Source organism: Zosterops lateralis (assembly GCF_965231275.1).
Source record: "Zosterops lateralis genome assembly, chromosome: 16".
NCBI classification, from domain to species: domain Eukaryota; kingdom Metazoa; phylum Chordata; class Aves; order Passeriformes; family Zosteropidae; genus Zosterops; species Zosterops lateralis.
In genome coordinates this window covers 2375931-2390297 of record NC_139776.1, presented here as the reverse complement: position 1 = coordinate 2390297, position 14367 = coordinate 2375931, and the positions used below count along the sequence as shown (strand labels likewise).

Below are 14367 nucleotides of genomic sequence, written 5' to 3'. Positions count from 1 at the left end.
TACGAGAGAAATTACAGCCAAAGAGGCTCTGCTGAGATGTTTGGGAGATATAAGGATAACACTGAGCCATTCTGGGGAAATGATGGAATTTCCCACCACTAAACATCCTTAAGAAGAATTAAACCAATGCTTTGGGCTGCATCAAACCTTGTTTCGCACTTGAGTTCAGCCCAATCTGCAAAGAGCTGAAGGTTCCACTGTTTTTCCAGGGGAAAGGGGCAGGCAGGGATTTAAAAACTTTAGAAACCAGTCAATGAGTTTTATTCCCATGGCAGAGAGATTTCCTGGAAATCTCCTCCAGGCACCGTGTGCTGCTCGATCAGAACCAGCCTCAGCATCATAATATATTTAAATATCATAACATTTTTAATTAGACTTGATGTCAAAACAATACTTAAGTGTGAACTTGCCCAGCAATTTCTTGGGGTGCTGAGGTATAATTTCAATGCTCTGCTACAAAATGGGCTGAAATGGAATAAAGAGGGTGGCTCATACAGGAGCATTTCAGTTTATTACTCAAATAATAACATTCAGTGCCTTCAGCAATGGTAATTAAAATAATCCACAGCGATGAGAAGCATCAAGGATTATCATCTTTGCTTATTAACGTGAGAGGCAAATTAATTTGGTGAAGAGGCAAAGATTGCTGGGCTACTTAACAGTGACATCTGATTATTTTGGAGAAGAACATGCACCCTCCTGCTCACAGGCACACAATCTCATCTTGTGCCCTCGTGTCTTGTAAAAAAAGATTTATTCAAAGCTCAAATTCTTAAGTGCTGAACAAGAGATTTCATTTTGCTGGAGGTTTGTTAAAGCACATTAACACCTGCTGAGCAGGAGGAATGAGGTGCAATAGAGAGAGAGAGCAGCACTGATTTCATGCACCTTTAACTGAGGGTCCAGGGTCTCCATGAGTTTCATGTTAATTAGCTGGAACATTTAATGAACAAACCCTTCATTATGTTCTGATCAAAACATGGACTAAGAGCTTATTAAAAAACAAAAAAAAAAAACAAACCAAAAAAAAAAAAAAAAAAAAAAAAAAACCAAAAAAACCCAAACCAAACCAAACCAAACCAAACAAACAACAACAACAAAAAAAAAACAACAACCAGAAAAAACAACCAAAAAAACCCCCCAATAAACATCCCTGTGCTGATGTGTCATTTCTGACCTGACTTTTCCTTTCCCCAGGATTTTGGGTTGTTAATAAATCATCCCAGCAAAATATTGAAGTAAATTCTGGGCTGTTAATAACTCATCCCAGCAAAATAAAATTTGAGGTAAATTTCTCCTTATCCATCTCCTGCTAAACTCCAACAGATTCAACAGGGTGGGATATATATATATATATATATATATATATATATATAAAAGGTTTTGTTCTGCTCTCAATACCTGCCTATAAAAATACACCATGTTTTCTAAACAGGCAGATTCCTCAGGATCAGCTACGTGGACACCTATTTAAGCTGAGTCTTAAAGTCAGAAAATAATTTCTGTTCAAAAAAAAAAAAAAAAAAAAAGATTTAGGAATATTCCTTGTGCTCCCAGTTTCAGGAATTTGGGCAAAATCGGGAATGAAACGGGACACGTGGAGCTCCAGATGGAGCAGGAAATTTAACTGGATTTCAGTAAATTCAGCAGGAAATTTAACTGGATTTTCTGTAAATTCAGCAGGAAATTTAACTGGATTTTCTGTAAATTCAGCTTTGTCTGGGTGATGGGGATGTGCTTCACCCCTGTCCCTCAGGCCACCAGAACTGCTGGGTTCTGAACACACAGATCAGAAAATATGGGATCATTTGGCCTCATTTAAATAGAATTGATCCCTTGGTAAGTATACAGTGAAAATCCACTTTAAGCTACCTCAGAAAAGACCAGGGAAATAATAATATTAAAAAAAAAAAAATAGGGAAAAAAAATCAATCAGCTAAGAGAGGTGGCCTTTAAGAAAAGAGCCCAATGAAAATTGTAGGGGAAATCCACAGGGATAAAGTGCTTTAGAGCAGTTGATTAAAGCAAAGCAGGTGGAAAAGGGAAAGGTCTGACCCTGCACCACGATCTGATCAACTCTCAGATGAAAAGCCTCAGGAAGACATAAAGTCAGCTTTTCAAGGCAGCTCACAAGAAGTCTAAAACTCGATTTTTTTTAAATTTTTTATTTTTTTTTTTCTCAGGCACAGTCTCTCTCTGTGGGTATTTTGGTGCTGGCAGGAGCTGAGCTCTGTGCAGGAGCTCCACTGCAGCCCCAAGGGGGTGAAAATCAGTGAAAAGTGGCACCATCTGGCCGTGGTTTCCTGTTTGCTGCTTCTCACCCGTGTAAAGCCCTCTCTGGTAGTAAATATTTGGTTGTTTGCACATCTGTGCTGCCCCCACCTCCCCAGCAGTGGTTTAAAAACTTTGGGAAACTCCATCCAACCTATTGGGGTTTTATTTCCAAGGCGGAGATATTTCCTGGGAATCTCCTCCAGGCACCATGTGGTGCTTTGTCAGACCCAGCCTCAGCATCAGCACAGGAGATTTGAAATTGAGAGTGAGATTGAGAGTTGAATTGAGAAATTATGGGCTGAATATTTTAAATTGAGCCTGTTGTGCCTGTGCCAAGCCAGAACCCCCCGAGCTCGGGCAGCAGGGAAAGGGAAAACCCTTCCAGGGATGGGGTTGGACCTTTCCAACCCCTCCAGCATCAACAGCTGCTCCAAAGAGATCTCAGCACCTCCCTACAGCCCTGCCACAGGGGAGCTGCACTTTTATCACACTTCAGGAGGAGGGATTGGGGTCTGCCAAGCTCCAGAGTTCAGTTTTTGGGTCCCTGCCCGGCCCCAAACCCTCCTGAGGCCAAGGGTGAGCAGGTAACCCCAGGCAGCCCCTGCCCTTTTGCCCCTGTGACAAATCAAAGAGGCAGAAATTGAGTTTTCCATCTCATTTGTGGTGAGTGCTCTGGGGTTTTCCAGAGCCTGGCTTGGCAAATCTCTCACACTTGAGGAATGAGGGGAACCTGAGCAGGCAGGGCTGGATCCTCCTCACCCTTTGCCAGCCAGGAGAGCCCAGACCCTGCACTCAACACAAATCCTTCTTTTCCCTGATTGCTCTTTTCCCTAATTACCCTTTCCCTAATTGCCCTTTTCCCTCTGCCAATCCCATCAGCTGTCCCAGCCAGAGAACAGCTCCCCACAACTCCATTCTCCAGGTACCAAACTCCCAAAAATACAAATATTGGAGCAAGAATGCTCCAGGTGTGTGTGTGTGTGTGTGGCAGGCACTCAGACAAACCCACAAGCTGATGTATATTCGATCCTGGCACATCAATCACCTCAGATTCCAGCAGGATTATCAAAAGGCTGCTTTTGCCCATAATATAAAGCACTTTTCCTCCCCTCCAATTACCTTATGGAAATTTTGAGCACAGATAATATAAAGTGTTAATAAATCCTCTCCCAGCGTGGCAAGAGAAAGACAGATTTTCTCTCCTTGTATCAGGAAAACTCCGCACGTTTCAGCTTTCTCAAGAATAAAGCACAGAGAAATATTGTCTCCTGCACACCTTCTGCAAACACCCTCTGATCTATTGGAGCAGGCTGAGCTCATACCCCATAATAGTCCATTACATCAAACCCTGCTGCAAACTCCTCGCCAATAAAGCACAAAGTCATTCCCAAAACCATCTCCACGAGCAGCACTTCCACACCAGCCCATAACACTTTGTGCTTTTACCTGTGAGAAAGTGTCTGCTGCTCTTGTGTTATCCATGGCCGGGGAAATTCTATTTGTTTCATCGGTGTCCTGCAGGGTGGGGAAGAGCAGCTCATTCACAGATCACACCTGCTCCTTCCTCCTCAGCATTGCTGCTCCTTCTCTCTCTTTCTGCCTCTCTTCTCGTATGAAATCTTGCAGCCAATGGTTTTTATTAAGTGTTACTTCCTTTTATGCTGAGAGCTGAAAGAAACAATAATGAGGCTTTGCTTCCTTGTGGCAGCTCTGTGGAAAGACTAAAAAAAAAAAACAAAAAAAAAGTAGAAGTTGTTTGCTTTTCCTGAACTGGCATTTATGTTCCTGTGACTTCCTGAAATCACCGAGCCCTGAATGCTGAAATTATGATTAATTACTATTTATTATGATTTATTACTATTTATTAAGATTTATCACTATTTATTACGACTTATCACTATTTATCATGATTTATCACACTGCAGCTGTCTGAACACCCAAATACATCTTAGCTCCCAAATAAATTCCATGCTAAATGTCAGGAACTTTGCCTGAGGAGCTACAAACACGGTGCTCAGTGTTCCCAGAAGGGTTTTTATGCACAATTTTAACCCCTCTCCAAACTCCAGCATGGATATGGGAGCACCGAGGCACTTGCAGCTTAATGCAAAAGATAAACAGCATTTTAAACTTTTTAATTTTTTTTGCTGTCTGTACTGGAGGAGAGAACTGTGATTAGGAGAGGGAATTACCAGCAAAGCATTCCTGAAATCCAATAGCCCTGACAAAAATTGTTCAGCAGCTGCCAGGAAAACACCCCTTGGCTCCTCCACCTTTAAATGGTGACTCCTGCAGCATCACAAACCCGTGTCAAAATCAACCTGAGGACTGAAAGTTCTGTAAAGACACAGCTGGGAAGGTGAACCCTTCACGTTTTGAAATTTCTGCTCCTCCAAGCAGAGGCAGGGGAGAAAATCAAAGGCTCCAAGACGTCAATGCAAAGCAGAGTTTTTAAGAAGCAACAGGAATTGAAAACGTTTGGGGTTAGTGACGGGTCTCCTTCCTCTGCTGCTCTAAAAGCAGATTTTTAATAGAAACAAGGCAGGAAGTTGGGGAGGTCAGGGCAGAGCAGGTGCCCCTGGATCCCTCTGTGACCCTGTTTTACACCACAACGACACAAACTCTGAACTCCAGGAGGCTGAAAATGACTCCTTTATTTTTGGGATGTGTCTCCCTTTTATCCCATTTCACACAGACCAATTGGATTGGTGACACAAAGACAAACCTCTTCACTCCCATTGGGCAGAGCAGAGGGACAGCAAGGAGAAGTCCCTCCTGGGGAAAGGAATGAATAACAAAGGTACAGCTACAAAAACATTTCTCCTGTTTACAGAAAATTCCCTGGGAAAAGAATTTCAGAAACCCAAAACTCCTCAGGCACAAAGCAGGGTGAGCCCAGGGTGGGCCCTGCCTCAGCCCCCACAGGCACAAATCCCATCCATCAGTGCCAGAGCTCTGGGACAAGAACTGGGAGGGAAAGGATGAGGAATGAGCTCTCCCAGATCACTTGAGGCACTGGAAATGAAATGGAAGGTCGGTATATGCTGATATAAACAGGGTTTAATTGTTTGAAGTGATTAAATGTAAATCTTTGAAGGAGTGTTAGCCAAACACAGCCAATAATGGAACAGGGCCTGGCTAAATCCATGTCTTCTGAAGAAATATTTAATAAAAGATTGTGTTTCAATGCCCTCAGTTCTGACTGCTCCACGTCCAGCATGACAGATGGAAATTTTTCACTGAACTAGAAAAAGGATTGGTGGGAAACACCACTTTATTTGACAGCTCTCTGAAGCCATTTGGTTAAAATAAAATAGCAACCAATTCACTGAGAATCCCATTTCTAGTACTGGCCTGTTCCCCCTCGGAATCCTCACCCCTTGAGGAACGACGATTTTCTTTTTAAATTAAAGGATCCCAAGGAACTTCCCTTTATGAGGTGGTAGTAGCAGCACAGAGGATTTCAGAGTGGGAAATGACAGGTTTCTCTCACACAGGGATGTGAGAGGATCCTTTCCCTATGGTCCTTCAGAGCTTTTCCTCCTGGCCAGCTCTGCTCTTCAGACACCACATAAACAATTATTCCTTTGGGTCCGGATTTCAGACAGAGATGTGACCTTGCTCAGAAGAAGGAGCAGCTCACACTTGGTGTTACTTAGGAAGGTGTTTATTCAGGGCAAAGGCCCAGGTGGTCAAAGTGCGAGTGTTTGAGTGAGGATTTTCTTCTCTTACTTCCCCTTAAGTACAAGGGAGTTACTGATGGAAATGAGGGGGAGTGATTTAAGTACAGGGCAAATTTACATGGCCATTTTGGGGTAAAAGGGGTGTGGAGATACCTGAAGCCTTTAGCCAGGGCCATCAAGCACTGGGGTGTGTCAATAGGTAAGATACAACAGGGATACAATACACTGGGACAGGGCTAAAAGAGATACAATGGGGGGATGTCCTGGGTTTCAGTGTAGGATGTGCACACAGTATTTATTCCATCCCCATCCCCATGAGCTGCTGGAACCAGGTGGGGCAGTGTTTTCCCAGGCCCCTCCTTTGGGCTCTTCTGCTCATGGCCCATCAATGCCTTGCCCAGGACTCACAGGGAACTCCCTCCAGGAGCTCTCTCTGTTTAATGGGCCATCAAGGAGCCACTGCACGACTCCTCATCCCATGGGGAGATGCTCCCAATGCCCAGGGGGAGGAGCCAAGCATTCCCACCTGGAGAGAATCTGGGATTTGGGACAGGACAAGCAGCCCTGAGCCACTGGATTCCCAGAGGAGCAGAGCTCCCAGACCTTTCTGTGGGATCACTGCTTCAGGAAGAGCCCCTCACCTGGACTGCTCCCCCCACCCTGCTCAGGGTGTGTTCTGACTCTGGCAGTGCTCCTTTGTGTTATTGCATTGATTTTATTTTATTTTGCCTTTCTTCTTATTAAATTGTATTTCTGACTTGGAGCCTCTCACTTGTTTTGCTTTCAAACCACGACAACAACCTCACAGGTTTTTCTCTCCCCTGTCCTTTTGGTGAGCAAATTTCCCAATTTCCAAGTGTTTGAGCACATTCCATCCCAATCCCCACCCCCTGTTCCATGTGTGTGACAGCCCAGCAGCCCCAGCTCCTGCTCTTCCTGCAGGAAATTTGTTTCATAAATAACTTTGGAGCATAAGGACATTAAAATCATTGGTGTTTACATGAAAAGTAATTGAATATCAATCAAAAACACACTGGCAACTTCCTGACAGCTCCAGTTCTGCTGTAATTCATTGAATTAATCAAGGCTTGACACCGTGAGATGTTATTGCAAAGGCTGAGGAAGGAGCAGGAAATTACAAAGTTAAGGGGAAAAAAACCCCAACAAAATACTCTTCTTTTTTTTTTCTTTTTTTTTACTTTACTGTATGTGAAACTTCCCAGTGGAAGAGAATAAGGCCATGAAAATGCTGCCACAGTTCACACTCAGCTAATTTATATTTCAGTAAAAAAAACCCACTAAAATGATTCTGGAAGGATTGCAACAGGCACATCTTGATTAAAATCACAACAAAAGTGACACTGTGGCACCTGCACACCCTCAGAGCACACCTGAGTTACCTCCTCTGATTCTTAGATGTGTCTGCCGTTCCTTAATGAGGGTAAAGACCAAATTAGCTGCATTATATGAATATTCCTCTATTTCTGAAAGGAAAATTAGCCAGTCCTGCAGACTGAAATCATCTCACTGGCCACAGGAAAACTTTGAAAGGCACAACCAGAACAAGGTTTACAAAAATTCTAACAAACACCACTTGGTTTTTGGATCAGCCACCACGGTTTCCTTGATGTATTTCAGCCACAGAACGGCTTTAAATTGGGAATTTTAAATTTAAAGTGGGAATTTTAAAACCTCCACTGCAGGCAGCACGAGGTGGATGTGATCAGTGAGTTTCTGTTTTATTCCCAAACCATTGTGGTGCTTGGGAAGGCTCACCTGGGACAGAGACTGAAAAGAGCTGGAGAATAGAGAATAAACTAAATAATAAAGTAGAGAATAAAGCAGATATTATTGAAAGTACAGGACCAGGGGGTGTGCCAAATATTCACCTGTGTAGGGAATCACAAGATTTCTCCTGCCCAGTAAAGCAAAAATACCTAAAACTGGTTTTTGGTTTTTTTTTTTTTGTTTTGTTTTTTGTTTTTTGGTGGTTTTTTTTGGGTTTTTTTTTTTGTGTTTGTTTGTTTGTTTGGTTGGTGTTTTTTTTGGGGTTTTTTTTTGGGTTTTTTTTGCATATCAGCAAGATAACACCCTAACTTCTGTCTCATCTCTAATCCCCCAAGAGATTTCCCAGCACCATCTGCTGGAGCTGCCCCAGGAATTCTTTCTGCAGGATCCATCTCCAGGAAGATCTGCAGAGCCCAGGACACCCCTGGCAGCACAAGGACACGTTCCATCATGCAAATGAGTGTTCAGTGCACGCGCTCCAGCCTGTCCTTAAAATAAATGGGTCACTGAGGAGCACAAACAGGCACCTGGATAATCAAAAATAATCTTCATTTCGCTTGTGTGGACACACAAACACCACTGGGGAGGTTTTCCCTCTGAGGTTGTTCATGATCTGAAGTGCTGAGGGAAAGCTCTGCTGGAGTGAACATTTGCAAAGAACCACAGAATTTTCTTCCCCTATATACATCTCACTTATATACACTAAGTATATACACTTATATACATATATATATAAAAGTATATATGCTTACACTTATATAAGTGTATTTTTCATGCTCAAAATAGATTGTTGTGTTAAAGGAACTTCTCAAAACAACTTCATAAAGAAACTTACAGATTTATTGTGAGCAGCACTTAGAAGAAATGACAGGCCAGTTTTTACAAGACTGGAAATAGTTCACGGGGTTTCAGATTTGGGTTAAACCTCCACCTGCACAGATTTAGAGATCTTTGCTGCACTGAGCACAAAACAAACAGCAGAGGAAGGCTGAGGGGATCAGGGCTGGGGCAGAACCATTGCAAAAGGCAGAGGAGAGGGCGCAGGAGGAGTTTCCAGAACTTGTTCTCATCCCCAGCTCACACACAGACAGGGCAATGCTGTTTAATACCTCAAACCTCAATAATAAGTTCAGCAGCAACTCCTAAAAGGAAAAATGGCTTTTTTTTTTCTGCAGTGACAATAAAGCCAGATCTCTTGGGAAAGAGGAAATAAAATGGTTTTTTTGTTTGTCTAAAAGATGAGCTGTGGAAATGAATAGCTGTTCCATACAGAAAATGCCACACAAATAAAACCCTGCATTTTTTCTTTGATAGGATATTAAACATTACACTGGCACTGGCTGAGATCCCTGCCCAGCTCCCATTGCCCCTCTCGGTTACACACATTTTTTATCTCATATATTTTATTTTTACACGGGTTTATTACACCTTACACACAATATGAGTCCATTCCTGCCCTGTAATTAATTCCCGTTCCACATTTGCACAGCTCCAGAGTCTCCTCAGGGAAAAGGCTCCAGGTACATATTTAAGAAGTAGATTTATGTGTGTTTATGTGGATGGGCCCTCTGGAATAATTTATGTTTTGTTGGGGTGATTGATCAGTCAAACACATCGGAGTTTTTGGGGTTTTTTTTCAGTGTGAGAATAACAACAAAGTCACAGGGACAAAGTCAGAGGTGTGGAAATAAAAGCAAAATAGGAAATAAGGGCAAAATAAAGGCAAAATAGGAAACAAAGGCAAAATAGGAAATAAAGGGAAAATAAAGGCAAAATAGGAAATAAAGGGAAAATAAAGGCAAAATAGGAAACAAAGGCAAAATAGGAAATAAAGGGAAAATAAAGGCAAAATAGGAAATAAAGGCAAAATAAGAAATAAAGGCAAAATAGGAAATAAGGGCAAAATAGGAAATAAAGGCAAAATAGGAAATAAAGGCGAAATGAAGGTAAAATAGGAAATAAAGGCAAAATAAAATCAAAATAAAGTGGCATTCCCTGGGAGCTCAAGGTACAATGCAATGAAGTTATTCAGCACTAAAACAGGAATTGATCAGACCAGATTATTCCAATCCACTGCCCAAAATTTGGATCCCATTGTTGGTTTCCCTGCTTTGAGCTGCTCCAGCACCTCCAGAGTGAGAGAACTCCAAGAGGAGGAGCTTTCCTTTCCCTTTTTCCCTGCAGAGGGAATTACTCCAGACTCCTGATCCAAAAAACTGACTGAGAGCAGAATCTCAGTGGGAGGGGTGGGAAATAAATTCTGAGATCTCAGGACACTTCACTAAACCAGGGGGACAAGGCTCTGCCCTACCCAGAGCATCCCCACACTGAGAGGGACAGGAAAACAACCAAACTGGGAGGGGAAATGGGGAAAATCCTGCTTGGAATGAGAGGGGGAAATCCTGCTTGGAATGAGAGGGAAAATGGGGAAATCCTGCTTGGAATAAAAGGAAAAAAAGATGAAAATCCTTTTTGGAATGAGAGGGAAAAAAGAGGAAAATCCTGCTTGGGATGAGTGGGGAAATGGGGAAAATCTTCCTTGGACTGAGAGGAAAAAAGGGGTAAAATCCTGCTTGGAATGAGAGAGGGAAATGGGGAAAATCCTGCTTGGACTGAGAGGGAAAAATGGGGAAAATCCTGCTTGGAATGAGAGGGGAAAATCCTGCTTGGAATGAGAGGGAGAAATGGAGAAAATCCTGCTTGGAATGAGAGGGAAAAAGGGGAAAATCCTCCTTGGAATGAGAAAGATCTCTGTGACAATCAGGGCTCTGGCTCAGCTCCATCCCCTCTGCAGTCCTGGGGCTCCCTGAACTCTGAAATAAAGAATCAGCATCTCGTGCCCTGCTCTGATACAGGGAATTTCACCATCTGCCAGGATCCTTTGGAGCCCACAGGAAAAGGAGAATATCAGGGCAGGCAATTCTGCACTTTGCCTATCAGGAAAATCAATGTGTGTGCACTGGCAGGACAACCTGGGGTTTGCTCTTCTGATTAAGGAGGGGATTGCTCTCCAAATTTCACTTTGCAGAAACATCTGAAGGGTTCCATCATGGAAAACAAGTGGAGGGTGGATGGTGAGAACTGTGCCAACATAATCCCTGCAGAGCCCAGGCAGTGCCAGCCTTCAAATCAGAAATCAGCTCTAAACAGTTGTCTCACCTTGGTTAATCAATCAGAATTATCCGCTTTTTTTTTTTTTTTTTTGTCCTAGCATATTGTGGCCTTTTTTATTTTTTTTTTTTTTTAATTTTTTTTTAATTATTATTATTTTTTTTATTTCCTGTTTACAGCCACACAAATTAACATCTATTTTAACCACAGCTACATCCTCCCTGCCAGGAATAATTGCAGCAGCAGCTGATTTTTTTGGTCCTCAGCAATTTTCTGGCTCTCAGCACACCTTCTGCTTGCATCTCATGGTTTCACTGCAGAGCAAAGAGTCAGGAATATTTGATGTAGCAGGCACAGGTGGTACTGAATTATTGGCATTCTGCAGAATTTTTTTTTTTTTTTTTTTTTGAGGAGGGTTTTTTTGGGTTTTTTTTTGTTTTTGTTTTTTTTTGGGTTTTTTTTTGTTTGTTTTTGTTTGTTTGTTTGTTTGTTTTTGTGGTTTTTTTTTTTTTTTTTTTTTTTTTTTTTTTTTTTTTTTTTTTTTTTTTTTTGTGGGTTACATTGCTTTTCATCCTTTTTGGTTAAATGGCCTCATTCCCTGTTTGGCCATTTGGGCAAAACCAAAGTGCACAGCAAGAGACCAGGAGTGTTTAATTCATATATATTCATATATATATTAATTGTATAATCAATTCCCCTGTGTGGTATTTATAAATCTTTATCCCATCTCTTTTCTCCAGGATGAGCAGCTGAGGGAGCTGCTCCTCTAAGGATTTACAAGTTATTTATTTAAAATAATGAGCAAAAAGGCACAACACAGATACCTGCAGAGGAAAGGAAGAAAATGCAGGATATTCCTGCCTGCCCTGGGCTGTGATTAAAGGCTCCCATCAGGAATGGAGCAAACACTTGTAGAGGCAGAGATGGTTCAGAATTCCCTCCCTGATGGGATCAATCCCATCCCCAACCTCTGCTGCAGGACAGGAAATGGATATTTAAGTTTATCAGCGAGTTCTGCTGGACTTTCACAGTCACTGGGAGTAAAATAACATTTGTGCCTGGGAATGGCAGGACTGGGAGTGCAGGATCCCCCTGGGCACTGCAGCTGTGCCATTCCCTTTGTGAGGAGGGGGAAAATTAAATATTACAGAACCCTGGAATTAATTGGGTTTGGGTGGGAAGGGACCCCAAAAAACCCACCCAGGGCCACCCCAGCCGTGGGCAGGGAAAATTCTCAATGTCCCTGGGACACCTGCAGGGATGTGTTCAGCCTGGCCTGGGACACCTCCAGGGATCCAGGGCAGCAAAGAGTGAAGGAATAAATCCAAGTTGGACTGGAAATAGAGCCGGGAATGCCCCAAATCCCTCGGGGAACACCCCAAAAGGGAACACCCCCCTTTGTCCTCAGTGATGCTGCAGCTGGAGGTGCCTGAAGGGGTCACAAAGCAGAGATAACCCAAACCCAGTGTGACAATTTTTGGGGTTTTTCTGTCTTTTTTGTCCCATTGGCAGGACAAGGCTGGCACCCCCCGGCAGGATCCGGCATTGCTCCTGAATGATGCCTGGAGTTGTATCTTTTGTGTTTTTCACATTCTGTGTTGGCCAGGGGTGAGTTCTGAGCTCACAGTCAGTGTCACTCAGCTCTGCACACAGCAGGGACACAAAACAAACCCTTTTCCTGCTGCACACCAAGGACAACTCTCAGCCCCAAAAGCACAAACAAGGGGGGCTGGAGGGAGGGACAAGCAGGATGGGACCTCACAGCCTGGAGCTGGGACTGGACAATTCAACCCCAAGATGGAAATGGACAAAACTTATAAAAGTTTAATATATACCAAATACCATATACCAAATATATACCAAATACTAATACCATATATCAAAATGGACCAAACTTATAAAAGTTATAATAATTTTTATTTATTGTGACCAGTTGGCATTTTGTGTCCATTTTATGACCATTCTATGATCATTTTGTGACCATTTTGTGATTATTTTGTGTCCTTTTTTTTGTCCATTTTGTGACCATTTTGTGACTATTTTGCGTCTATTCTGTGACCATTTTGTGACCATTCTGTGACCATTCTCAGTTCATCTTGTGTGTATCCCTGGCCAGGCTCTTGTCCTGCCCAAGGTGGATCTTTAAAGGCCTTTCAATAAATCTCTACTTTATTCTCCAGCTCTGTCCAGTGTCTGTTCCAGCTCAGCCTTCCCAGGAATCACAACCAAGACAGAAACATGCCCAGCTGCTCCTGATTATTCCCTTAATCTTGTGGCTGAAAAACCAAAAGTCCATTCCACCAGCATGAAAAAAATTAAGTTTTTGATGGCTTAGAGCAAAAGAACCCCTCCCTCCTTTTACCTGCAGGATTCCCAGAGTGTTTAAAAGCTGGGAAAACACTCATGGACAAACCAACCATCCCAAATTCCCAAATGTCTCAGCACTTAATTATTTTTTTTTTTTTTTTTTTTTTTTTTTTTTGGATTGTCAAACCCAGAACCCATAAGTAACAAAAATCAACCACAACGAACTTTTCCCTGACATTTGTAAATCCACACAGAAATCGTGGGGCAATCAATAGAACCCAAGCCTGGGTTCTAATTAGAGCTTTCTGTTTGAAACCAGCTTTTCTTCAAACACTTACAGGGCTGCTGGTGGGGGCAGAAAATTCCCTAAAAAAAAAATAAAATCACAGAATGGTTCATTAGTGCTCGTGCAAACCGAGGATCAATCTGCCCTTGGGAGAGTTAATGAGTACAGGAGGTTTTAACATCCTGATCTCAGTGCCTGGGGCTGCAGGGATGTTCTGCACTGCCCACAACAGGCTCAGATAAAACTCTGGTCCAGTTAATTTTATCTGGGTGACTTGTTCAAATTAATGCCAATATCTGGCTGTAAAGTCACAGATTTTAAGAGATGCTCACAGACTCAAATATTAATGGTGGTTTTTCTGCTGGAAGGGGAAGTGAACACAGTTGTGAGAATGAGCATTGGCAGCAGTGAAAGGTGGGAAAATAAAAAGGTGTTTCACTCGCAGACAAATGAACCAATCCACTTCCATCATTGCCTTCCCTCAAAGGGGCAAAAATTGCTTTATTAAATCTTGGTCAAGCAAAAAGAATGGAAGATCTCTTTTATTTAAGTAAAAGAAAAAAAAAAAAAAAAAAAGGTTTGAAGTGTGATAAAAATACCCAGAGGCTTTGAGTGACTTTTAGCAAATTCTGGTGCAAATCCACGTCCATTCATCCCTTTAAATGGGAATGGAGATGATGTGACCCATCCCATTTCTCCCAGCAGCACCAGGATTTATTTCCAGCAGTTGTGTTGCCCTCTGTGCTATTTAAATCATCCCGCTTGCATTTCGTTACCTGCAATAAAAACATCTACAAAACAGAAATGAAGTGGGAAATGTTGATACTAGATTCATGGTTTGTTTTTTTTTCCTTATGGGTTCTAATTAGAGCCTGTTTTAAGCTGTTTGAAACCAGCTTTTCTTCAATTTGATGGATG

General features: G+C 42.3%; 1 protein-coding gene across 2 annotated transcripts in view; it reads right to left on the bottom strand.

Annotated features, from left to right (window-relative positions):
• Positions 1–3878, bottom strand: part of LOC310915809 (formin-H-like) — a 35409-nt gene extending 31531 nt beyond the window's left edge. For both annotated transcript variants that reach the window (XM_083872950.1, XM_083872949.1), the window contains exon 1: positions 3721–3878. In XM_083872950.1, coding sequence (XP_083729076.1) covers positions 3721–3756 — 36 coding nt within the window. In that variant the 5' untranslated portion in view covers positions 3757–3878. The remainder of the gene's footprint in view (positions 1–3720) is intronic.
• Positions 3879–14367: the final 10489 nt, after the last annotated feature.